The sequence below is a fragment of the Colletotrichum jinshuiense genome, chromosome 6, assembly GCF_051148585.1.
Source record: "Colletotrichum jinshuiense chromosome 6, complete sequence".
Lineage (NCBI taxonomy): Eukaryota > Fungi > Ascomycota > Sordariomycetes > Glomerellales > Glomerellaceae > Colletotrichum > Colletotrichum jinshuiense.
This window is the reverse complement of record NC_139313.1, coordinates 2,335,015-2,359,814: the sequence shown is the minus strand read 5'-3', so window position 1 is coordinate 2,359,814 and position 24,800 is coordinate 2,335,015. Positions and strand designations below refer to the sequence as shown.

The window sequence follows — 24,800 nt, the reverse complement described above, 5'->3', positions numbered from 1 at the left end:
AAGGCTACCCGAGGGGCGCACGCCCCACGCTGTGAAGGGTGCAAGGCGACCGGTGGGGTCAGCAAACAATCTTCGCTCTCACCACGGAAACAACGCCCCTCCCTCTCCCCCAAGCCCAACCAAAAATGCGCCCCCCGTCGCATGTGTCGTGATGTTTCTACTTGTCGTCCCGTTTCTCCAGGCACAGCCTCCCAAAGCTTCCCTTAATGGTCTGACTTCTTTGCCGTGAACAACCAATTACAAATTTGATAGCTGCAGGCTGTGTCTGGTCCCGACACCTCCGGGCCAGTCTTCTTCTTAGACACGCTCTTGCCGGCTTGCATCGCATCGCACAACTTTTTTCTCCCCCTCCTCCTTTCTTTTTCTCCCCCTCTTCTACAGCAGAGAGGAGCTCAACAACCCAGTACGAAAAAATGGCCGACACCGCGAAGCCGAAGAGGCGCCTCCCCTTCAAGCCTACAGCTCTGCGCCAAAAGTCCGACCCAAAACCCGCGCCGAAGGAGAACGAGGAGGACGACGACGATGGCCTGAGCCTGTGGAAGCGCTCCGCCGAAGTCTTCCCGCTCGCAGTGGCGGAACAGGAGCGCCGCATGAAGCGGAAACAGGCAGAACGGGAGAAGAGCTCGCAAGCGCAATCCCTAGACGACGAGGCGAAGTCCACGCCAAGGGCCAGCGAGGAGCCCAGTAAGGACGATAATGGGGACATTGGGTACGTTTGGCCTCTGCCACATAACCCCAGACGCGCCTATTCTGGGACGAGACTGACAGAATTCTTCAACAGCAGAGAACCCGGCACGCCGCCGTCAAAACGCTCGCGTACGAGCGACGACTCGCCCCAGTCGAGAACAAAACTCTCCCCTTCGAAGCACCGCGACGGCACCGAGACGCCCTCCAAGCGCATAACCCGCGCCGCCGCGTCACGGACGCCTCGGAAGCAGGAGGTGATACCAACGAAACCCGTCATCTCGATCGACGATAGCGACGAAGACCCAGATGAGGACGACGACGACATCTACGAAGCCTCGCCCGTACGCAAACCCCGCCGCCAAACCTCGGAGCCCGAGGTCTCACCGTTGGTGATTGACGACGACGACCCTTTCGCAGAGGACGGGGAGGATAAACTTCCGGCCGAAGAAGAAGACGACGAGTTCAAGGAGTACATCCAGCGGGCGATGGAACGGAAAAAAGCACTAGAACAGGAGGCGAACCAGACCATCAACGTCTTTGTCACCTCCGATATCCCCGGCACGAAGGAGAAGCAGTTCCGCTTCACGCTTGTCAAGCCGCTCAAGGTCCTGCGCAACGCCTGGATCGACGTCCAGGAGGGCCGCGTGGCAATCCCCCGCCAGGAGCTGGAGAACGTCTTCCTCACCTGGCGCGGCCACGAGCTGTACGACTGGACAACGCTGCACAGCCTCGACCTCCCCGCCGCGTTCCGCAAGGCCAAAGGCGAGCACGCGGGGTTCCGGGACGACTGGACCAACGTGCACATACAGGTGTGGACCCGCGATCTGTGGGAGGAGCACGAGAAGCAGGAGGCCCGCCGGCGCCGGCACGACCTCGGGGACTACTCGGACGAGGAAGAGGGCGAGGGCGAGGAAATCATCGAGGTCGAGAAGGAGGAGAAGGAGAAGAAGATCAAGGTGCTCCTCAAGACCAAGACGGACGACCCGCTCAAGACGTCGGTGCGGCCGTCGACGACGGTCGGGACCATCATGGAGCTCTTCCGCAAGATGCGCGGGCTGGCGCCAGACGCGCCCATCACCCTCATGTTCGACGGCGACGAGCTCGAGGAGGACATGACGGTCGAGGACGCCGACATTGGCGACATGGAGACGATTGAAGTCTACCTGAAATGATCAGACTGCTGTTCTCTTTTTGAGTCTTGTCGTGGTGGCGGGTGGTCCACGCCCACCCTCTTTTACCTATAATTATCTAGGGGGGTTTACACACGCCAGGAAGGCAGGGAAGGGGGAGGTGGGATTTATTCGAGATACCCGGGGAGTTTTTGAGCGTTTTTTTCTTCTTCTTCTTATGACAAGTTGCATTTGTCTACATCGTTAGCAAGGACAGGAAAAAAAGGGGGGGAGAGTGAAAGTTAAAATCAAAAGTTTTGGACCTCTTGCCCAAGGGCTAGTCCCATCAAAAAAGTCGCAATTGCAGCACATGCATGGTGCATAGATTTGTGCGGACAATGGTACGCACGGCGCGTGTCGGCCCATATGCCGGTGTCTGTCTGTCAATCTTTCAAGTATGTCATTCAGTCTTTGGGTAGTAGCTAACTAACTCGTCCCACGATGCGTCGCCGGGCGGGCGGCGGGGAAAACGAGAGAGGAAAAGAAAGGGGCACGAATCGCATCAAGAATACAACAACCCCCAGCGACCAGCGCAGGAGGGAACGCAAACCACCAGCAAACGCCTCGGTCAATCCAGGTCATCCCCCGCCACAAGACCTCTCCCTCCTTACATATCCGGAACACTCTTTCGGACTTTCAAAGTTAACTCGCGCCGCAGGTGGGACAGCGGGCTACTTGACGTGGTCGTCTCCCGAACACGCGCTGCTCCGTCCGCTGGGCCTTGTTTCGGCCGCAGGCGGGGCACCTGGACTCTTTTTCCTCGTCGTCGTCGTCGGGGAACGACCACGCGTTGCCGCTCCCGTTCTGCCGCAGCTTGGCGGCAAAGTCCTCCTTGTCGTCCTCCTTGGCCTCGTTCTCCTCCGGGTCGGCGTACTCGTCCTGCCGCGCCGTGATGCTGAAGTACCGGCTCGTGTTGTACTCGTCGCCCAGCCGCTTCGCGACGTCGTTGGCCTCGCTGAGGGAGACGAGGCGGCGCCGGTCGGGGTGGCGCTCGAGGACGGCGCGGACGACCTCCCAGACCCGCTGCTTGGCGGACAGCCCGGCGGCCGAGCCGTCGCCGCCCTCCTTGGTGAAGGTCCAGGCGGGGCGGTCGACGAAGGCGGCGGCGTCCATGTTGCTGTTGTGCGAGTCGAAGGAGAGCGAGACGGCGTCGGGCGTGGCGAACTTCTCGGCGGTGACGTTCTCGCGGGCGATCTCGGCGGGGGTGCGGCCGACGGCGTTCTCGCGGAACAGGGGCTTTGGGCTGTGCTCGAGGAGGGCCCGGGTCAGGAGCTCGTCCTGCGACATGACGGCCGTGTGGAGGGGCGTGTCCCCCGCGCCGTTGAGCATCTCGAGCTCGGAGCCCTGGGAGATGCCGAGGAGCAGGCCGAGCACCTCGAGGATTTGCTCGTCCCGGTCGTACTTTGCGCCGTGGTGGTAGTAACCGTTGTTTCGGCGCGAGTTGCAGACGGCGGTGATCCACGTGTGCAGGGGGGTCGTGCCGCTCTCGTGCAGGCTGTTGCGCTGCTGGAACAGGTGGGCGATGATGCCCGAGTCGACGCACTCCAGCACGGGACGGAGGCGGCGGGCCTTGGGCAAGCCCTCCAGGGCGGCGTGGATGATGTTATTGCCGTGGTTGTTGCGGGCCATCTGGTTCGCGCCGGCATCGATGAGGGTCTTGACAAAGTCGAGCCTTCCGAAGTAGAAGGCAAGCCAGAGGGGCGTTTCGCCGAGCGTCGACTTGTACTCGAGGGAGTTGGGGAAGGCCTGGACGAGGTACTTGATGAGGTCGTTGGTCTTCTCCGACGGAGGGCCCATGACGGCGCAGTGAAGAACCGACTCGTCTGGACTCGTGTTAGCGCGTTGGCCAGAGAGGGGGAGCAGAAAGAAGACTTACTCTGAATCCCAAGCCACTTGGAGATGGCCCGGTCGAAGCCCCCGGGTGCTTGGCTGAGGTGCTTCAACCGCGGATCCTCACGGGCGGCTTTCGATTTTCCAAACTCCACGTAGTGGCGGTGAGGGGCGTCGCCGAGGAACCATTCGACACCTTCGATGTTGCCCGCGTGTGCGGCGTGAAGCAGCGGCGGTGTCCTCACTCCCGTCGATCGGACTACCATGTTCCTTCCAGCCGTCGCCCAGTCCTTTCTGCCAAGGGAGTCAGCGGAGGGTGTTTCCCTGTCAGGTACATGGTGGCTTACCTCTTCTTTCCATATACCGACAAGCCCTGGTAGTATCTTGGCTTCTGCGTCATTTTAACACCGGTGCCCTTGACGAGGTCGTCAAGGGGGATGCCTGCGCCGGTTCGGCTGATAATCTCAGCAAGAGCAGATGTCTTTCCATTCTTGACAGCCCAGAGGAAATCGCCCTCCGGGAACAAGAACCTGCCACCAGTGTCCTCGTCCGCCTCCTCTCCGTGGACCCCGCCAGTAAGTTTCCGGCCGGCGAAATGAGTCGCCATGTCGAGGAGGCTCTTCAGCCCTGCTTGATCATCGTTCTCCAGAACGAACGTGAAAGGACTCTGGACAACCCCCTTGCAAATCCTGGTCTTGTCGCCCTCAACCTTGAAGGTTAGGGTTCTCCTAACCAAGAAGTCCACGGGCTTGACGGTGGATTTCACCTGCATTGACACCTGTCCAATGTTCTCAATCGTGAACTCCTTGTTGACAATCTCAGATATGATCCTGGGCTCGTCGGTGGAGTCAACGTCACTCTCGTCTTCGTCGTCTTCGTCGTCGGAGTTGTCCGTGGCCAACTTGTAACGGGTCGTCTCTTGGTCCGCTGGAGCGTACTGGGCCGCGACAACCTCAAGGATGGCCAAGGCAACGTCATGATGGCCGCGAAGGAAGGCCAGTGAGAACGGCGTGCTGTAGTTGTCATCAGACACTGAGATATTCAGCGGCGGCTCCTCCTGGTCCTTGCCCCAGGCTTGGAGAGTAAGCGACTTGATCTTGTCCAGATCCCCGGACCAAGCAGCTTCAAATCTGTCGGGTTGTCAGTAAGGGCCGTTGACAAGAGTTTACCAGGACTTACAGCTCCAAACAAGCGGCATTTCTTGCTTCGGTGAGGTCAGTGGCGCCATAGAATGAAATGGCATGATCATATACGTTGGACTTCTCCTCCTCCGAAGAGCGTCTCGTCGAGTTCCGGTCGGTGAATTTGATGTCAGGGTACAAATCCTGGAAAGTTTTGCCCCCTTTCGCGATGATGGCTTCCTCCAGCTTCTCAAGCGACGCAATTACGTCCTTAATAGCGGCCATCTTCTCAGGGGCGCCCTTGAGTTGGGCATGCTCCCTCTTCGCCTCCTCGTACTTCTCCTCCTCATTCTTGTGGTTGTCTTTGCGCGAATGAATGTCCTCGGACACCAGCCAGTGTTTATAGGTCCCTCTCTCGCACTTCTGCAGGTATTCGTCCATGCCCGATGGCAGCTTGGGCTTCTGGCTTGCAAGTTCTTCACCCTTGTAGCGGCGTAGGTGTTTCAACTGATGGCGGACGAGATCAAGAGCTGTCTCTCCTTTGTTGTACGATCGTTGCCACTCTTCTTCGATGACACGGTGGGACATCGTCGTCATTGCATTTGCATCTGCGCCCCTTTCAAGCAGGCTGAGAGCAATCTCAGGATCGGAACATCCTTTGATAGCAACAATCAGAGGCTGGTTCGTGTTGAAGTTGAACTGCTTCTTGTTGTGTTCGTACGAGTTCAGCCTGTTCGTCCCCTTGGAGAACTTGGTGGCCTTCAGCCACATGTCGAAATCGATTTGCGGGTTGGCGCCGGCCTCAAGTAACTTGAGTACAAGGATCGAGTCGCCGTTCTCAATGGCCGTATGAAGAGGGGCGATTGCCACAGGGTTCCAATGCCGGTTGGAAACAATCATGTGGTTCAGAGCGGTCTTGAGTCCAGCCTTGTCGTTCTCCCACAGCGTGTCAATCATCTCCTGGTTGCCTTTCTTGACATAACGATGAAACGCGGTGCAGCCATCCATGTCGGCCTGGGATGAGCTGGCGCCAAGCTTGAGGAGGAGGAGAGCCATCGACTTGGCCTTTTCGACGGGGAGGGACAAGGCAAGCACCAGCGTCAGAATTGCTGCCGTGGGTTGTTTATCAGAGTCAAGGAACTTGACAGGGAGAAGAGCGTCGCTGCCAAAATCGCACAGGACCTTGACGGCTTCTTCGTGTCCTTCAGCGATGGCGAGGTGCAGAGGCGAGGAGGGGACGTCCCAGGCCAACACGTCCGTTTTGTAGAAGTCGGGATCATCACTCGAGTCTTCCAGGGCGAGGTCTTCCTTGCTCTTTTCCCCGTCATTTTCTCCGTCATCCTTGACCTTGACGAAAGAACCCGTCGCCATTGAGGTTGCGTCCGCCTCAGTGTTACCCCCATCTACCATCTCGATGTCGGAGTCTTCTCCATCAGAGTCCTTTTCCTCATCGGTATGCATATCTTTGTCATCTTGAGGCGAAGTCGTCTGTGAGGCAGACTGCTCCTGCAGTGTGGTCCGAATCGCTTTGCGGCGACGGTCTTGTTTCTCTTCTTCCACTTCCTCGTTGGCAATGCTCTTTTCCATCAGAATCTTGATCATGTCAGTGTTTCCGCGCTCGGCTGCGAGGTGAAGCGCTGTTCTGCCGTCAGCAATGCGGGCCGTTAGTCGAGCCCCATGGTCAACGAGATGGCGCACGACATCAGGTGTGGAACTAATGACGGCGAGATGAAGAGGCGTGCGTCCGGTGTAGTCTCGCTTGTTGGGGTCGGCGTCCTCCTGGGACAGCCAGTCCAAGACCTCGTCCGCGTCACCAGCCACAATGCTCTGGCACAGGCGAGCAGTGTTGCCGACATATGCCATGTCTGTCCAGTCGTTCTCGGTCAAAGGGTTGAAGGAGCCAATTTGTTGTCGGCCAGGATCATCAATGAGGAAGGAGACCTTGCCAGAGATGTAAATTTCGGACTCCTTCTCCGCCACTTCGATCTCCTCCGGCGTCACGGGCTTCGGGCAGCTGCCGCAGCAGTCCTCGATAACGTCCTCAACACGGCCAAAGAATGCAGGATGACGATGGAGGTAAACCTCCCTCTTCTCGGGCTGGTTCCATTCGGCGTTGAGAACTGATGTAATTGTTAGTTGCTGGGGGGGGATGTTCAAATACCGAGATGCTCACGTAGGTCTCGAGTGTAACAAAGCTTCTCAATCTTCTTCGCATGGAAACTACCCTGATTAGCATCTCGCCGAAATGAACGGAGCAGGGAGCTTACTGCTGGCCGTATGGGACCGTGAAAGTGTGGTAGTTGGAGACGTCGTTTTCGTCAATCCAGTCGGCAACTTCGTCCTCGTAGCGGTCTTTGATGTTGCCATGCATCTGGTAAGGGTTGAAGCGGTTTGCGGTTGGACGACCTCTCTCCTCTCGGCGTTTGTTCAAGTAGGTGTCACGAACGGAAAACGTGGGCAGCCGTTCGAGGACCAGAAGCCTCGCAAGTCCAAGGGTTCTCTGGAAGCTGCGCTCAAAGATGGTGGGATCGATCCGGCTGCGTTCGAGCTCTGGCCAGTATACCTCGAAGTTACGGTGACTGTACTTTGACAGACGGTTTTCGTAGGAAGGGCTTCGGCGACTGAGGTCAATTTGATTGACCTGAGTGATGAAGCTTCCAAGAGCTCTGGGGGCCACCCAGACCTGCTTTCCGTCATAGGCGCCGCCCGCCGCGTCAATGTCGAACCCGGTGAGGATTTCACCTACAGACCTGAAGCTGGATGTCAACCTTCATTCCATGGTCATACCTGTCACGGTAAGACAGTAGAAACATCGGATACTCACTTGTATACACGCAGTACGATCTGATTGGGTTTGTTAGTGATTGAAGCTGAGAAGCGATGGGACCAAAGCTCACCTGGATGTGGCGTGTAGGATACTGAGAAGCAATGGTAATGGCATATTTGGTGCGAACAACCGTGACCTCAGTCAAGATGGCATCACGGACAGAAGTCTCAATGTCCTTGATCTTCTGGATGGCTTCCTCATGGGTGAGGCCGTAAAGAAATAAATCAACATCAGATGCCGGGCAGAACTTCTCGTGGTAGTACTCTCGGAGCTTGCGCTTGGATGTGTTGAATTCTGGCGGGACAGGAAGCAGAGTGTTGATGACGGACGATCCAGCAGCAACGACGTTGTCCCAGTCCATGTCGACAAGAGAAGATTCCGAAAAGATGTTGAAGTTCTTCTGGAACTCCTTGATATCGGAAACCACGGCAGGAGACCCATTGGCACGGCGCTTGTCATCGGGAAGGGCCATGATGTAGCGGTCCTTCTCCTCCTGGGTCTCGGCATCCAGGGAGCGGGCGCGTGTCTTGATATTCTTGGTATCTTTGGTGAAGAGGGGCAGGAGGTTGATGTGCGGGTCGCCGAGGACGGGATTGTTGCGGTCCTGCGCGAAGACGGTTCGGAGCTGGGACTCATACTTGCGGTAGGGCTCAATGATCTCAGTCATTGTTTTCTCCGGGTGGTCGTGGATGTAGTTGACAAGGTCCCCGTGGGGAACTGGCAGCTCTGGGAGGGACATGTTGGCGAGTTGCAGAGGTGCAATCTACTTGGCTCCAAGAAAGGACGAGATTCAAGACGGCGGGAGCCAATTACAGCACCAACAAGGAGGCAATGTGTAGATGCTCGATTTGTTAACTCGAGGGTTGGATAAAAATGAGCTGAAAGACGTGAGAGGGCTCAGCTGGTGTGTGTTGACTTATGTGCTGGAAGGATCAAACAACAGACTTGGATCAATTGACAGACAGCGGTGTAGAGGCAGGGGCTTGAAAAGGGACAGATGCTGATGGGAATGACATTGAGAGAAAAGGCGAGGAATTGAAGCTATCTTATATCATTTGAGGGTATTCAGGCCAGCACAAGTCTTCACCGTTTGCTTCTTGCAAAGAGCGGGGATGATCAAGGGCCATCTAGGCAAGACGCAGGGTAGTTAGGTGGAATCGCGAGCGACGTCCCTCACCGTGCTGACGCTCGTGACCTGCAATGGTACCCTTTCCACATGCTTTTGTGATACTTGGGGTAAGCAGTATGAATGGGTAGTCGTGCATGTACCTCACCTTGCAGGGCTGTTGCGACGGGAACATGGAGGCGCCAAGGCCCTGAGGCTGGACTGGAACCGCTTGCATGCCTTTGTTTAACTTTTGCATGAAGCTGTCGCCGGTGGCTTGACATGGTGACACATCAGGCAGGGAACGCGCTGGAAACGAAAAAAAGATGGGGAAAGACGCGGTACGGGGGGTATGCTGCCTAATTCGCGGGCATGCTTGGACACGAAGTCCAGTGATCTCCAACGGACCCCACTGTTTCTTTCCGTGGTTGGCCGGCCGTAGCCCGCTGGTGCCTGCTTGGTGCCATCCCACGATTGACTCCGGTCCAATTTGCCCCAACACGAGCCCCATGAACGACGTCTGGGCCCGGCTGCAGCCTGGATATTCTTTTGAGATCGTCCAGAGCCCATGGAATTTCTGGCATTGTATCTCCTGAATAGCTTCGGGGTCGTGCGATAATCTCCCGGTTAATGCGTCTGGTGTAGTCCGGCTCATTTCCCGCCACCGCGCCCCCAAGGCAGAAAATGGGTTCTATGACACGACCTCGACCTACGACTTCACCATCAATCTCCTGCACGGAGAGTGCTCTTTTCACACCTCTTCACACCAAGAGGACGTGTCCTTACATATGGCTGGTGCCAAGAAGCAAAACAGAAACAGCAGTAGCAACAATAATAAGAATCGCCCTCTTCCTCATGAACACACCGTCCAGGGCCACAAGCAAAGGGCAACTCGAAACTGCTATCAACCATAGTGGCACTCGCTTGTTTTCTCTGTTGTTAAAAGCTCGTAAAATATTATAAGTGCAGCCACACCGATTGTCCATGAAATCTGAAGGTACTGTATGACCTGAAACAAAATCTTATGATGTGCCATCGGCTTCCGCCCTCTTGGTTGGAACCAGCACTCCCTGGTACTTCGGCTTCAACCAGAAGGCCAACGAGCCGGCTGGGACTAGAAGTCGCCCTTTCAGACTGCTGCGCTGCACCAAATATCACAGTACATAGGACGCCGGCGTTTCCCAATCTTGGTCCCGGTTTGGCCCAGTGCCGTCTCGTTCCATGCCAGGACTTGAACTCACCACCACGGTGGCACCGCAAGGTCAGTTCGGGCAGGGACAACAGCCTCTCTACATCATCGGCGCCGTAACCTTTCCCTAGCAGCAGCGTGAACTCAGCATTGTGTCAGACGAAGAGGTCGCAGCCCGCAATAGGGATTGCCTCGTCGTTCTCCGAACCGCCTGCTCCTCCCACTCTGATTGCTCCCACCGGCCTCCCATTAGCATTGCCATTAAATCCCGTGTCGTGACCTGAACTAAATCCCACCGACCTCTTCTTCGACGACGCGTACCGCGCCCGGGAATATAGAAAGCCTTGAGAGTGGTGGAGGAAGGCCCCTGGGGTATCGGGAATATAGACTAATATCACAGGGCTCAAGGCCTTTAGCGATGAGCTGGAGGCGGGGATGGAATTTCAGCAGATATTATGAAGGCGATATGCCTTGGTCGATGGGCAGAGAGAGGCGTATGAGGCGAGGACCGCGACGGGTAATGTTGCCGCCCGTCGCTGCGTATCGGTAGGGGAGGATCTTGTATTACGAGGTTGGAAAGATGCGCGAATGATGGGAATCTAGGCAAGGGACTGTTCCAATACTATCTAGTAGCCACGTTAAATTGTGTCTATATAGTAGGCATGGAAAACAGGCAGGATTAAGGACCTGTTAAATAGTTGGCTCGTCCTCTGAGAACCGCATAACTAGAACCCGGCCTGAAGCACACCCAAAGGCCAACGTAGTCCTTGTCGCAGCCAACGTCCACGGCCGGTACTCTGGCGGCAGCCATAGAGTGTTTACAGAGTTTCTTGTAATCCACGCATTATCGGCGCTAATTCCATAGCCGTAAAAGCGAGGTATTTCAACTACATCGCTTAGTGACGATGATGTTCCCGTACTTGTGGTGGATACTCTACCAATGTCAATGATGCCCATTTCCGTACAGAGCTGCTGGTCGATTTTTGAAAATGACAAGTCCCAAAGGCTTCGGCCTACTTGGAAAGTTTGGAGACATCTGCCTGTAGTAATGTCCCAGACCTTAACGGTATTATCATCTGATGCTGATGCTAGCTGTAGGTCATCGCCTAAGAAGGCTAACGAGGTGGCAGTTTTGCTGTGTCCCTCGAGAGTATGAAGACATTGGCCTGTAGTGCTGTCCCAGATCTCAAGAAGGTTATCATACAATAATGCTGATGCCAGCTGCAGGCCATCGCCTGAGGAGGCAACCAAGTTAACGGGACTGTTATGTCCCTTGAGAGTTTGGAGGCATTGGCCTGTAGTAACGTTCCAGACCTTAACCGTCTTATCCCATGATGCTGATGCCAGCCGCCTATCGTCTAGGAAGGCGACCAATTTAACAGCTTCGCTATGGCCCTCGAGAGTGTGGAGGCATCGGCCTGTTGCACTGTCCCAGATCTTCACAGCATAATCATCTGATGCTGATGCCAGCTGCCTGTCACCTGAGAAAGCAACCGAGTTAACAGCTTCGCTATGGCCCTCGAGAGTGTGGAGGCATTGGCCTGTAGTAACGTCCCATATCTTAACGGTAGTATCACCTGATGCTGATGCCAGCTGCCTGTCGCCCAAGAAGGCGACCGATCTAACAGTGTCGAGGTGGTTCCCAAGAGTCTGAAGGCAAGAGCCTATAGCACTGTCCCAGACCTTAATTGTCTTATCTGATGATGCTGATGCCAGTTGCCTGTCGCCTAAGAAGGCGACCGATCTAACAGCTTCGCTATGGCCCTCAAGAGTCTGGAGACATCGGCCTGTTGCACTGTCCCAGATCTTCACAGTAGTATCACCTGATGCCGATGCCAGCCGCCCGTCGCCTGAGAAAGCAACCGAGTTAACAAATTCGCTATGGCCCTCAAGAGTCTGGAGGCATTGGCCTGTGGTACTGTCCCAGATCTTAACGGTCTTATCCCATGATGCTGATGCCAGCCGCCTGTCGCCTAAGAAGGCGACTGATCTAACAGCACCGAGATGGCCCTTAAGAGTCTGAAGGCAGTAGCCTGTTGCACTGTCCCAGATCTTCACGGTAGTATCGTCTGATGCCGATGCCAGCCGCCCGTCGCCTAGGAAGTCGACCGAGTTAACAGCTTCGCTATGGCCCTCGAGAGTGTGGAGGCATTGGCCTGTGGTACTATCCCAGATCTTAACTGTAGTATCCCATGATGCTGATGCCAGCAGCCCATCGCCTGAGAAAGCAACAGAGGTAACAGCTTCGCCATGGCCCTCGAGAGTCTGCAGGCATGCATCCCACTCATTTTCCATCTCGGGCTTCGTAGTTATCCATGCGGGCTTCTCGTAACCGAACAACGCTCTTATGATGCTAAGTCTCGGGGTAAACATAAAAGTTAAAGTATACGTTTGAAGGGGGCTGCTCTCGATGCCTGCTCTATAGGCTCGAATAAAACGTAACCCATCTTTGACCATCATCAGTATCATGGAATTCTCTGCTGATGCCTGCACAATATGAGCATATTTTCGCACGATAAATAAGTATGTAACGCACCTTGGCCAGGCCCACAAGCATATGTAGTTGAAGTATCCCCTGTGATAGACTCCTAAGAAGACTAAGCGCCTCCAGCCAATGAAGATAGTGCTGTTCTAAGAATGCATGAACCGGTCCGCCGTCATAGAGGGCTTGGTGGTACTGTTCCTTCCCGCCAAGTTCCCCGTCTGCCAAATGGTTAACCCAATAGACGCAGGAATACCTGGCCGTTGCTAGCGGATCAGGCTCGGGTGCCTTGACTTGATCGATGGAGAATCCCGGCGCGTGTAAGCTGTATATATCACGTCGGAGGGTTCTCGACATCACCTGCAGCGATGTTGCGACGACGGTGCGGTTTGCCTCTGCTATACCATTTGGATAGATTCTCGCAGATTCATTCGTAAGCAGGAAATCCTTAGCCGACTGATGCACGAAGTACACAATCCCTTCGCGAACAGTTAAAAGAGACCCGCATAGCCAGATGATTTCCTTTATAGAGTCGATGTCCTTCGGGAAGTCCTCCGGCGACTCAACAAGAGACATCAGCTCTATTAAAGTCAAGGGGCGATATGCAACCGATATAAGTCCAAGCACCCTCCTACAGAGATCTGCATCTTCCATCTTAAACATATGGTCTGCCATCCGCTTGTATAAAGAGTCAAGCCCTGGCGGAAACATACGCAACTTTGTGTGCGTATGCCACCTCCGCACCTGCGGATCTGCCAGCTCTTGGCAGACTAAGGCCACCCAGAGGAATGTATCATTTGCGTTGGTTACCAGATGCTGTTGAACAGCATCCCGTGTTATGGAGTCGTATTTTTTCGCCCGTACAAGCTGGTTCACCTTGTACTGAATATATTGGCCTACAGCGGCAGAGATAGACTTGTGGTTCAGCTCCAAGCATAGAGCGGTCTTGTGTGTGATTGTGATATCCGATAGGGCGTCTTCAATATTCTGCCAGTTGCGGCTGGATACAATCAGCTTTGCCCGGGATAACAAGGACACTTTTACGATTAAGTGTAGAAGCTGGTTGAGATCCGTCTCGCACTCATCAAGTGCGTCGATGGCTAGGTGGAAATTTTGTACGGTTGGGTCCTGCAAGATGCTGAAAAGCATACTGGATAGAGCGTCCCAGCTGTTGATATCTTCGAACAGCTTTTTACCTGCGTGGTCGTACTTTTCACGCAGATGTGTGACAAGGGTTGGCTTTTGGACAAGAAGAAGATAAATAAGGCCGCGGAGGACAGCCGTCGCGTTGTTCAGGCGCGCATCGGTTGCTTGGCAGAAGAAATAAGATAATGAGCTCTCAGGTACTTTCCCGAGCTCGTCTATGATGCCACAGAGCAACATTGTCTTGCCCTTGCCTGGGTCGCCCCTGATCCAGAGCAGCCGACTCTGGTCATTGTCGTCGCGCCATTTCAGGAAATCGGTATGATCGAGGATCCAGCAGTACGAGTCTCGTAGCAAGCCACCCTTTGTGCGCTCGATGCGCGCCTTGTCGTCGCGCGGATCGGTGGATCTTAGGTCGGCAAGGAATCTGGTATTTTGCCCGGGATGGCCTTGGACAGCTGTCCAGGTCGTTAACAATGGTCTTAATACGAACGAAAACCCCACGGTCACTCACTGATATTCACATCTCCGCCGACGCTGAAGTCTCCAGAGCCCGACTGTGAAATTCCAACTCCGTCAAAAGTCGAGTGCGGCCCAGTGCCCGATCGGCCTGTTGCATGCCCCGCTGCTGCCATATAGAGATGCGCATTCCAATGAGATGCGCGGCTCTATGGGTATTTCTACCAAAACCAGGTCGTGAGCTTTTCCGCGAAGCCGTTGTCGTTTTTTCTCGTCGTCTTTGGGCGACCCCAGAATACTGATGATGGTGAAATCAGACAGGCAGTGTCGCTTACCCCGCGCAAAGAAAGGATCAGGCTGAGAAGCGGCGGGCGGGCCAATAGCACCCTAGAGACGTAAGTGCAGGAGAGGTGTCGGGAGATGCAGCCTGCACCGCTTGCCAGCATCCACTCACTGTTTCTCGATCTTCGGCATCTGTAACGGTCCAGGTGTTGCCTACTCCCTGCCAGGCGTCCAAGACACCACCTTTTTAAACTGATAACCTGTCTCACTTTATTCCCTATCTAGGTGTATGAGTCGTCCTGAAAGTCACTTGGGATGATCCGGTGGTGATAGCTGCACTTACTGCCGCAAAGCCATGCTGTTTCCTGGCTGTTGTTCAGTTACACGTCCTGCCGACTACCTTGAAATTTATATAACCGACCAGTACGACAAGGCGCATTCTTGAAAGCCCGCTTCATAATCGATGATGGTAAATCTTTTTGTTGCTGGTTCTGCTCATGGATGCATTCTATTGCGCGTAAGACATGTTAATGACCCAACGTTCTGTCGCCATGTAATTGCTGCTCCAGGGATGCCCAAGCGAAGCCCTCTGCATGAACAAAACATCAAACCCAGATCCAGTCGCATAATTGACAGAGCTTATACCCCACTTGTTCTATCACCGTTGCATTTCCGCAGAGGCCCTGAACTGGCGTATGGTGACAGCGAACCCGTCTCCGGACCCTCATTTAATTGTGATGTGTGTCGCCGGCGCCGATGGGATGATCCACCGTAAGGCTCGGGCCATGTCGACGCTGGTCGATGCAGGAAAATCACAGCCGACAACGTCTCTTGAGCGGCCACACTAGATCCAACAAGAGGTATCTCGAGGCGGACAAACACCGACACCACCGAGGTTCCGGCTACTATATCGGGATGTGGACACCGGCGCTGGGTGGATACTCACGGGGCAGAAGGAGGGCCGGGTCGCCAAGATGGCGGCCGGCAGCCGTGATCCGATTTTACGGCATGTGGCGTGGGAAACAATTGAAGCCCAAGGCCCGGGGCCAAGGATTGGCAGCCAGGGTGGGCCCCGGGGCGGGTCATCTCAGCCTTGGCCATGTGGGGGCATTCCTGTTTCAATTTCCTAGAGCCACAAGTCCTGACGTAGGTGACAATTTCAACCCGCCACACCAGACCACATCTGGCACCTCGAACTCACTTGACCATCAGCAGCTTGCCGCGGCACCTGGTTCAACTCTCGCGCTGCCCCGTACTTTCGCAGGCCTCCCATGCCTTGCATGCCGCTAATTTCATCTCTCGATTCGGTTTCCCCCTTGGGTCTCCGCGTGTTTGCACTACCTCGCAGGAGGCTAAAGTAGAGGAGCCACTGCTCAGGCTTGAGGTTACATTGTCTACCTTGTGAGTGGCGCCCGTGCCCGGGAAATGCCTGCAAGCCATGGACCGGTGTGTTTGCCAAAAGCAAAGCTGGTTGGAGCTCTGGCCACTCATCATCTCATCCTAAGACGCCAACAACAGAGCGCTGACGAGGACTTTGACCTTGGCAGCTGAGGGAAGCGGAGCCTCCTCAACCTAGGCGTACTACGCAGTACTCAACGGAGCCATGGTGCAGGCCATGTACCTACACTACTACTATGTATGCTACTGAGTACGCTGGTTGCTCGCCAAAAGGTAATCTAGATGAGGGTCACATGGATGATGGAACGCTAGCACGTTGTCGGCTTGCCAGGCCAAGCCAATTGCAAGTGACGGGACGGAGCTTACTGTTCGCTGCAACATAGACCAAGTTTTACGGAGCAGATGGAATACGTGTATTGCAGATACCTGCACGAATGGGGGCCGACGAGCGACCTCTCAGCCAACTCTTGATTACCTATCTCTGTCCGCATGGAGCCAGCCGGATAGCTGCAACAAGGGGTTGCATACAGGTTGGCTGGGTTGGATGCCCGGTTTGCCTGGCACTAGCCAAGCTCGTGCGTGAGCGAGAGAGAGAGAATATCCCCCTGGCCGTGGGATCGCGATTGGGGGCCGGGAGAGGGCGTTCTCGTTCAATAGTTAGTGACAGAGGGGGAAAAAAACACTTCCACAAAAGCGAAGATCAGTTTGTCCATCTCAAACCGTAAATGTCCTCCTTCTCTATCCCGGAGTCCCGCAAAACTCCACGACTCGCCCCCTTCGGCTCTAGTCCGTACCAGGTTGACCCCTAGAAACGCCCCGGTCCACCTTACAACAGCACGACCATCAACGGGCAACCTCTATTAGCGCGTTGCTTGCAGCGGCTGCGTAGGTAGTGTAGGTATGTGCACCAGGGTACGTACTCCACTGACGACAACCCCTGCCACTTCATTCCTACCTCGCGTCACTTTGCGCTACCTTGCCAAACAAGCATCCAGTCCAGCTCAACACACTTTCCTCGTGCGATTTGTAGTGGGATTCGACGACACCCTCTTTTCGTTTGTTCCTCCCTCTTTCCCCCTTTTCATATTGCTATTCCCTCCTCTTCCGGGTCGCGTTGCTGCTGTCCTTCACTGCCAGATACCCGAAGATCGATACCCCGAGCTTCTCAATTGCAAGCAGCAATCCCCGACTGACTGACTTTCCAGAGTTTACTGGCGCGCAAACAGTCCCTGTCAGTCTAATTTGCGCTGAGACATTGTGAGAAGCCTGCCGTTGCTCAAGAACGACAATTGTCGTCTTTGCATTATCTGACTGCTTTCACCTCAGAACAAAGGCGAAATCCCCCGCAATTCGACCAGGAGGCATTTGCGATCATGGCTTCCCACCCCCAAGGAGAAGCTCTTGATGACGTCGAGCACAACCCCTATGCGTCTTCCAACAGATGGCGCCACCAGGAGAGCTCTTCTTTTGCGCGCCACGCCGCCCAAGCTCATGCGCAACCCCGGGACCCCCAAGAGCGAGGAACCACGGACGACTTGGCCAGCTTCCTGAACCGCGATCGCGTCGAGCCCGAAAACCCCAATGCCGCCCCCAACTTTAAGCCTATCATGATCGCAGCCGGCGAGGCCACTGGAGAGGAGCAGCCACGCTCGACTGCGACCCATGCTAACGAGCAAGATGCGCCCAGCGGCAGGGAGATCGTCTGTGGACCGCTACTCAACTATCGCAGGATGGACGGGGACCATTGGTACGGAAGCGTCTTGATCGTTGCCAAGGGCGGGGGTAAGACGCAAAGTTTCGCACCGCACTTGACCCTTCGACCCGCGGGGGCGGTCAACGGCCAGCACGTTGCTACCGACGCAAACGGAGTGAACGGTACCAACGGTACCGTCAACAGCGAGACTCCCGGCGCATCAAGCGGCACGGACATCCAGGGTCAATGTCTCTATTCCGACCCACGCAACACGTTCTGGGCCTTTGACCTGTCCCTTCCGCTTAGCCAAACCGAGGCGAAGTGGGAATACTCGATTCCGGATATGCATTTCTCGGCCAACATCAGGCCCGACCGCTACCACTTCTTCGTCCCATCCATCAACGAGTCGATGCGCATCATGTTTCATTCCTGCAATGGGTTCAGCGTCGGCACCGACGAGGACGCCTGGAGCGGCCCCGCGCTGTGGAACGACGTCAACAGACACCACAAAGAACGACCATTCCACGTCATGTGCGTCTAATGTCTTGATCTGGTGCGAGGATGTGTTACTGACGTTCGCAAAGGCTCGGAGGAGGTGACCAGATTTACAACGACGGGATTCGAGTCGACGGACCGTTGCGCGAGTGGACCGAAATCTCGAATCCCAAGAAGCGCAGACATTTTCCCTTCCCGGAGAAGCTCCGTCAGGCTTGCGACGACTACTATCTGAAAAACTACATTCGCTGGTACGTATAGAGGGGTACAGACGCGGAGCTTGGCAGGGCTGACATGGATCTCAGGTACTCCACGGAGCCGTTCGCGACCGCCAACGGCCAAATTCCCCAGCTTAACATTTGGGATGACCACGACGTAAGCTGAAATACGGGTGTTTTTGGGCCGAGGGCTGAGCTAACCGAGAAACAGATCATTGACGGATTCGGTTCTTATGTTGACGACTTTATGCGATGCGATGTTTTCAGAGGTATTGGCGGAACAGCTCACAAGTACTATATGCTGTTCCAGCACCACCTCCCTCCGCCAGCGTCTACCTACACGTCGGGTAAGTTTCGCCATCCAAGTACGATAAGTCTGCCGTCTAACTCACACGGAAAGATCATACTACGACAGCCGAGGGTCAAGGACTTGACCCCAACCAGCTCATGGACACCTACGTCGCACCTGCCAAGTCGGACCCTAGCTACATTGTGGGCACGCAGCCAGGCGTAAGTGACCCCATGCAACCCCCCTCCATAGTCACCACTAACCAGTTTTTATAGCCCTACGTTGCAGAGCATTCTCACAACATGTTCGCCCGACTTGGAGCCCGAATTGGCTTCCTCGGCATCGACGCTCGAACTGAGGTACGGCTGTCCAATCATAATGAAAGAGTCGGCCATGTGCGCGCATAACTAACAACTCGCAGCGTACACGTCATCAGATCAACTACCCAGAAACTTACGACTTGATTTTCGGCCGCCTGAGGCATGAGTTGAAGTCTGCTGCAGAGTCAGGGCGACCATTAAAGCATCTGATTCTCTTGCTAGGAATTCCAATCGCATACCCTGTTAGTCACTGCTGGTCTTAAACAATGGCTAGTCGCATTCTGACTCTTCTTTAGCGCCTGACATGGCTTGAGAATGTCTTCAGAAGTCCTATCATGGGCCCTGTAAAGTTCCTGAACCGCAGATTCGGCCTCGGTATGTGTTGCCGGTAGCCCTGTTCATGTCATTAGTTTGCTGACAATCGTAGCCGGTGGGGTTTTCAACCACTTTGACGGCAGCATCGATCTGCTTGATGACCTCGACGACCACTACACGGCCAGGACCCATAAGAAGGAGCGTGGGGCCCTTGTCGAGAGGCTCCAGGCCATCGCATCGGAATTCTCAGTCCGCATCACCATTTTGGGCGGCGACGTGCACTTGGCGGCGATGGGCCGATTCTACTCTCACCCCCGCCTGAACATTGCCACGGAGAACGACCACCGCTACATGGCTAACGTGGTTTCTTCGGCCATCACCAATAAGCCACCGCCGGCTGCCATTGCCAACTTGCTCGCCAGGAGGAACAAGATCCATCACCTGAACCACGACACGGACGAGACTCTGCTCAAGTTCTTTGACAAGGACCCGGGCGACTCGAACAAGACGTCGAACTCCAACCATGTGACCATGCCTAGCCGTAACTTTGCCATTTTGACCGAGAACTCGCCCAACTATGGACTTGCTGCGCCGGTGACCAACGGCGGCGATGCGCGATCTGTGATTTCGGGCAAGGGCGGGCACGACTTCCTGCATGTCGGCGAGGTTGAATCCGGTTCAAAGCACAGGGCAGCCTCGAAGCAGCACGGCACCGGCAACGACGGCAGCTTGGACATCTGCATCCGCGTCGAAATAGATCAGCACAACCGGGAGGGTATCACCGAGGGATACGGCTTCACGGTGCCTCAGCTCAAGTATAACAGCCAGCCCGAGCCTCTTCAGCCATTCCCTGAACAGGAGCACCCCGAGGGACACGGAGAATAGAATGCTCTGTTCGATGTTTTTCGTGCGCACCCGGTAAGCTTTCGAGCCGGTGTCCGATCGTCCTTCCGATGCACTCCTGGTGGCCGGAAGGGTGTTCCGAGGTCTGTTGGTCACATTACGTTATACCCCATGAAGAGGAGGTGGAGTTCGGAAGAGTAACAGATGGCTGTGAGCATGTCGGCGGGCGCGTGCACCTGGGAGAGGTCAAGCCTAGCCGAGCCTCACCAGTCTTATTCAATATTTTTTCCCGTCGCAGGAAGCTAATAACGACAAGCCCGAGTACGGGGCCAAAGATACCTAGTTTGCTTTTATTATCTCGTCATGGTTATTCCCCATTTGAGTAGTTGGAGCAGCAATACATACATGCCTTGTCTCCATGTCGGAAGACTCGTCCGATCCCGATGTCGCAAAGTCGGGATCGGGAGAGCTGGATTACCTTATCTGCTGGGCCCACTGAGCCGATCAAGTCCGCTGTTATCTCGACCCCAGGTCCAGGTAGCGGCACAATTGGTGATTCTGATTGGTCCATATCTACCCCGCAAAACAGTCAACGGGCACGATAGGCAGCTGGAGAACTGCTGTTGCTATCTTTATCGGCAGAGAGCGACGCCGGGACGCGACGTCATTGGCCTCCGGGAATCCATTGTCTGATGCCCGGCCCCGCAGCCCCTCACAAGCTCTCGAGCAGTGGCATTCTTAACCCGCGGCCACCCGGCGTGTGAGGCACGTCTTGCGTGCCGATGGCTGGTATCCAGGAACGAAGACGCATGTCTCACGACCCATTGAGCTTTTTATTACGTTACGCCAGGGAAGTTTAATAGCCAGTCGTTTGCCGTGCATTCTCTCCCAAGTCACCTGCTCGCCATCCATTGACCTTCATCGACCATCACACAGTCCCGTCACCTGTTTGGTGTGTGTTAAGGATTTCCTTTCCGTCCAATCCTATAGAAGGCGTTCTGCTGCTTCCCGTCCGCCCATCATGGCTTCCACACGCGCAGCTGGGCTTCTGAACTCCCAACTTCGAAGCTCCTCCCGCATCACATCACTCGGCCGCACCGTTTCTGCCGTTTCAACCCCTCGACTAGCAACACGTTTGACACTCTCCGCGACGAGATCAACAACCAGAATGGCGACTTTTGCTGCGTTCAAGATCCCCAAAGTGACCAACGAGCCCAACGTAAGTGGCACTCCGGACGGAGCTTGGGGTTGGCTGGTGAGGGGTAGAGATGACTGACGGGCGTACAGCACCACTATGCAAAGGGCTCTGCCCAGCGTGAGGGCCTGACTGCCTCCATCGACACTCTGCAGAGCAAATTGCCACTGGAGGTGCCAATTGTCATTGGCGGAAAGGAGGTCAGTACTAGTACTATCCGCTCCTCGGCCGAAGAACAAGTCGTCGCTGACCAGCTCCCCAGATCAAGACTGGCAACACCCGAGAGCAGGTCAACCCTGCCGACCACAACAGCCCCGTGGCGACATACCACCAGGCCTCCCCATCCGATGTCAAGGCCGCAATCAACGCCGCCCTCGCGGCCAAGCCTGCGTGGGAGTCCCTCCCCTTCGCCGACCGTGCCGCCGTCTTCCTCAAGGCCGCCGACCTCATCTCCACCAAATACCGCTACGACATCATGGCCGCCACCATGATCGGCCAGGGCAAGAACGCATGGCAGGCCGAGATTGACGCCGCGGCGGAGTTGGCCGACTTCCTGCGCTTCAACGTGCAGTACGCCGAGGAGTTGTACGCTCAGCAGCCGGCGCATAACAGCCCGGGCGTGTGGAACCGCGTCGAGTACAGAGCTCTCGAGGGCTTCGTGTACGCTGTCAGCCCGTTCAACTTCACCGCCATTGCCGGTAACCTGCCCGGCGCACCGGCGCTGCTCGGCAACGTCGTTGTCTGGAAGCCCAGCGACTACGCCATCCTGTCCAACTGGCTGCTTTACAACATCCTGATCGAGGCCGGCCTGCCCCGTGACGTTATCCAGTTCGTGCCCGGCAACCCCGAGGAGGTCACCAAGGTTGTGCTAGAGCACAAGAAGTTCGCCGCTCTCCACTACACCGGCAGCACGGCCATCTTCCGCAAGCTGTACGGCGCCATTGGCACTGGCGTGGCCGAGGGCCGCTACCAGTCATACCCGAGAATCGTCGGCGAGACGGGCGGCAAGAACTTCCACCTCGTCCACTCCTCCGCCGACGTCGACAACGCCGTCAAGCAGACTATCCGCGGAGCGTTCGAGTTCCAGGGCCAGAAGTGCAGTGCGACGTCAAGGGCCTACGTCCCCAAGTCGATCTGGCCCGAGTTCAAGGAGGGTCTCATCAGCGAGGCCAAGAAGCTCACCATCGGCAACCCCACCGACTACGGCAACTTTATCGGCCCCGTCATCCACGACAGCTCGTTCAAGAAGCTGTCCGGCGTCATCGACGACGCCAAGAACGACAAGGAGCTCGAGCTCATCGCGGGCGGCAAGTACGACTCGTCCAAGGGCTACTTTGTACACCCGACCATCTACCAGACGACCAACAAGAACCACAAACTGCTGAGCACCGAGCTCTTCGGGCCCGTGCTTACCATCTACGTTTATGACGACACGGCGAGCCCGGTGCAGGCCTTCTCGGAGGCCTGCGACCTGGTCGACTCGACGGGCGAGTACGGCCTCACCGGATCCATCTTCGCCGCCGACCGCGCGGCGGTGCGGTTCGCGGAGGACAAGCTGCGCAACTCTGCGGGCAACTTCTACATCAACTGCAAGAGCACGGGTGCCGTTGTCGGCCAGCAGCCATTTGGCGGCGGCAGGGCCAGCGGAACGAACGACAAGGCAGGCAGCCAGAACCTGCTCACCCGGTTCGTGAACCTGAGGAGCATCAAGGAGGAGTTTGCGGCGACGACCAAGGTCGCGTATCCCAGCAACGAGATTTGAGAGAGAGAAAAAGACGAAAAAAGAAAGAAAAAATTCAAAAAAAAGGGCGGGAGAATGAAAAGCGGGAGAGCGTAGGATGAGGAATAGGGAAGGATTTTTGTAAACTGTCAACGATATTTGGCGAGAAGTATGGGATATCTGGGCTACCCTCTCGACGGCATGAGGGAATTATGAGCATTGCTACGGCCAAAATGAAGCAACTTTTCTGTTATTTTTACTTTACTTTTTTTCAGTTACCAATAAGGGAAATCCGAAATGCGTGAACGAGTTTGGCAGCTGGGCGCGTTGAGACATTTCGTGAAGCGGCCGCACATGAGTGATTTTCCGCCAAGACTTTTTGCGATTCTCAGATGCCCCCCATGTTTGTCGAGATTGCACCGTACCGCACCATCACGTGCCCAGGTTGAAGTTAAGGGGACAGGATAGGATAGAGGAGGGGGTGGATTGGACATGAACCAAGCTTCTCGCTGGAGTTTCTTGAGCATGTTGGCCCCTGTTGCCCCCCCATGTCGGGGCCCCGTTCCCAGGGTTCGGGCGCTAAGCCGGATCGAGATGAGAATGGTCCCTGGCACCCTGTCTGGGGCACACGAGAGAGCTTTCCAAGTTGCGCCTTGAAGGCAAAACTGGGACCAAACTCTATTCTACAGGAGAGAAAGGGAGAGAGGGAGGAGACGCGAGGGCTGCGGGTGTTCAGAAAGAGGCAATCCGGACCGTGATCTGGCCGGGCGCCTCTCGTCAACACATGCTGCGAGCACAGCCAGAAGCAGTCAATTCCCTCACGCGTGATTCTTGGGCGGCCTCTCGAGTGCATCCGCAGACCGAAGCCGTAATTACTCGAGGCAACTAACGGGTTACGGACTGATAGTAAGGAACAAATTGCCGCCGCGAGGCCTGCCGAGTCAGGAAAAGAAGAACGCGGTCGCGACGGAGGGGGGGTCTGTAGGGGGATGGAAGGGAGCAAGCAGATCGCCCACGTGCTCACTTTACGAGCGGGCCTGGGCAGTGGACGGCAAAGGCGAGGTCGTCATCGGTTCCGGACTGCAAAGTCAGCCTACCTACCTACTGCGGTACATCGCCATCAAACTTGCGCGTCCCGTCGCTCCGGACAGAGAAGTGAAGCACGTTGACAGGCACGCGCGCACGAACGCACACACACACACACACACGCAAGCAATCCTTGATTGACGAATCTCCGCCACACGGAACGCATCCCAAGGCCATTTAGACGTTGAAACCCCCCAAGAACAAGAGCCAGTCGGCCAACCGCATCGCGAGCACATGTCTCGTGCCTATGGTTCTTGGCCCTTCCCCGGCGCCGCAAACCCCAGCAGAGTGCATCAGGCTAAGCTACGACACCCCAGGCTACCGACCAAGAAAAACCCACACAGCAAAGGCGTGGGCGTGCAATGGATCGATGGCCCATGTGGCCGTGCAGTGGTGATTGACAAGAGCAGCACCGGCCTCCATCCCAGCTTTGGCGCCATTGGGGGAGAGAGAGGAGGGAACCTTGCGGGCGCTTGGCGCTGGGTCGCGCAGTTACCATTCAGGAACACCATGTGCTCGAATCCGCCCCTCTGATTGGCCGGCAGCTTCGAGCACTCGATGCCGCCTCTCCTGCCCTTTTCCTCGCCCAGGAGTCTGCGTCCGCCGCCCTGATTGGACGCTTTCTCTGCCCGTCCATGTCTTCCTTCAGGGTCCGGGCCGTGTGCTTTCTTCCTTTTGGTCGGTGTTTTATGGGTTTCTGGCACTTCTGGCTTGGAGTCGCGTGCCCTCTCTCCCTCTGCCTATTTCGTTGCCCCCAAGGCCACCACCCCTCCCCGGGCTTCATCAGGGTGCTATGCGGACCGAGACCACCCCCCCTCCCTAGTCGAGATGGGGGGCGTGGCTTGCCAGACGTCTGCTAAGAAGTCGGCAGTACTCTGCGGCGGGCGCCTTAACAGTTTGTGGCCGCAGTCCGGGGTTATAGATAGTGAAGGGG

The 24,800-nt window shown here is 55.8% G+C and overlaps 5 protein-coding genes across 5 annotated transcripts; 3 read left to right on the top strand and 2 right to left on the bottom strand.

Annotated features, from left to right (window-relative positions):
• Positions 1–413: 413 nt before the first annotated feature.
• On the top strand, positions 414–1,859 carry EsH8_VI_000597 (ubiquitin-2 like Rad60 SUMO-like-domain-containing protein; the record flags this gene model as incomplete). The annotated part of the gene is made up of 2 exons (XM_083271850.1): positions 414–709; positions 782–1,859. The coding sequence occupies 2 exons, from the start codon at positions 414–416 to the stop codon at positions 1,857–1,859; spliced, it is 1,374 nt and encodes a 457-aa protein (XP_083127024.1).
• A 639-nt stretch (positions 1,860–2,498) lies between these two features.
• On the bottom strand, positions 2,499–8,373 carry EsH8_VI_000596 (uncharacterized protein; the record flags this gene model as incomplete). The annotated part of the gene is made up of 8 exons (XM_083271849.1): positions 2,499–3,679; positions 3,733–3,980; positions 4,034–4,816; positions 4,866–6,927; positions 6,981–7,027; positions 7,075–7,557; positions 7,632–7,651; positions 7,705–8,373. 8 exons carry the CDS (start codon positions 8,371–8,373, stop codon positions 2,499–2,501), a joined length of 5,493 nt encoding a protein of 1,830 aa, XP_083127023.1.
• A 2,245-nt stretch (positions 8,374–10,618) lies between these two features.
• On the bottom strand, positions 10,619–14,188 carry EsH8_VI_000595 (uncharacterized protein; the record flags this gene model as incomplete). The annotated part of the gene is made up of 3 exons (XM_083271848.1): positions 10,619–12,415; positions 12,465–14,011; positions 14,068–14,188. 3 exons carry the CDS (start codon positions 14,186–14,188, stop codon positions 10,619–10,621), a joined length of 3,465 nt encoding a protein of 1,154 aa, XP_083127022.1.
• A 2,877-nt stretch (positions 14,189–17,065) lies between these two features.
• Positions 17,066–19,907, top strand: EsH8_VI_000594 (uncharacterized protein; the record flags this gene model as incomplete). Its single annotated transcript, XM_083271847.1, has 9 exons — positions 17,066–17,916; positions 17,970–18,131; positions 18,186–18,255; positions 18,310–18,445; positions 18,499–18,608; positions 18,663–18,746; positions 18,809–18,949; positions 19,004–19,082; positions 19,135–19,907. 9 exons carry the CDS (start codon positions 17,066–17,068, stop codon positions 19,905–19,907), a joined length of 2,406 nt encoding a protein of 801 aa, XP_083127021.1.
• Positions 19,908–21,033: 1,126 nt separating this feature from the next.
• EsH8_VI_000593 (1-pyrroline-5-carboxylate dehydrogenase) lies at positions 21,034–22,822 on the top strand (the record flags this gene model as incomplete). Its single annotated transcript, XM_083271846.1, has 3 exons — positions 21,034–21,084; positions 21,153–21,260; positions 21,323–22,822. 3 exons carry the CDS (start codon positions 21,034–21,036, stop codon positions 22,820–22,822), a joined length of 1,659 nt encoding a protein of 552 aa, XP_083127020.1.
• Between the last annotated feature and the right edge of the window lie 1,978 nt (positions 22,823–24,800).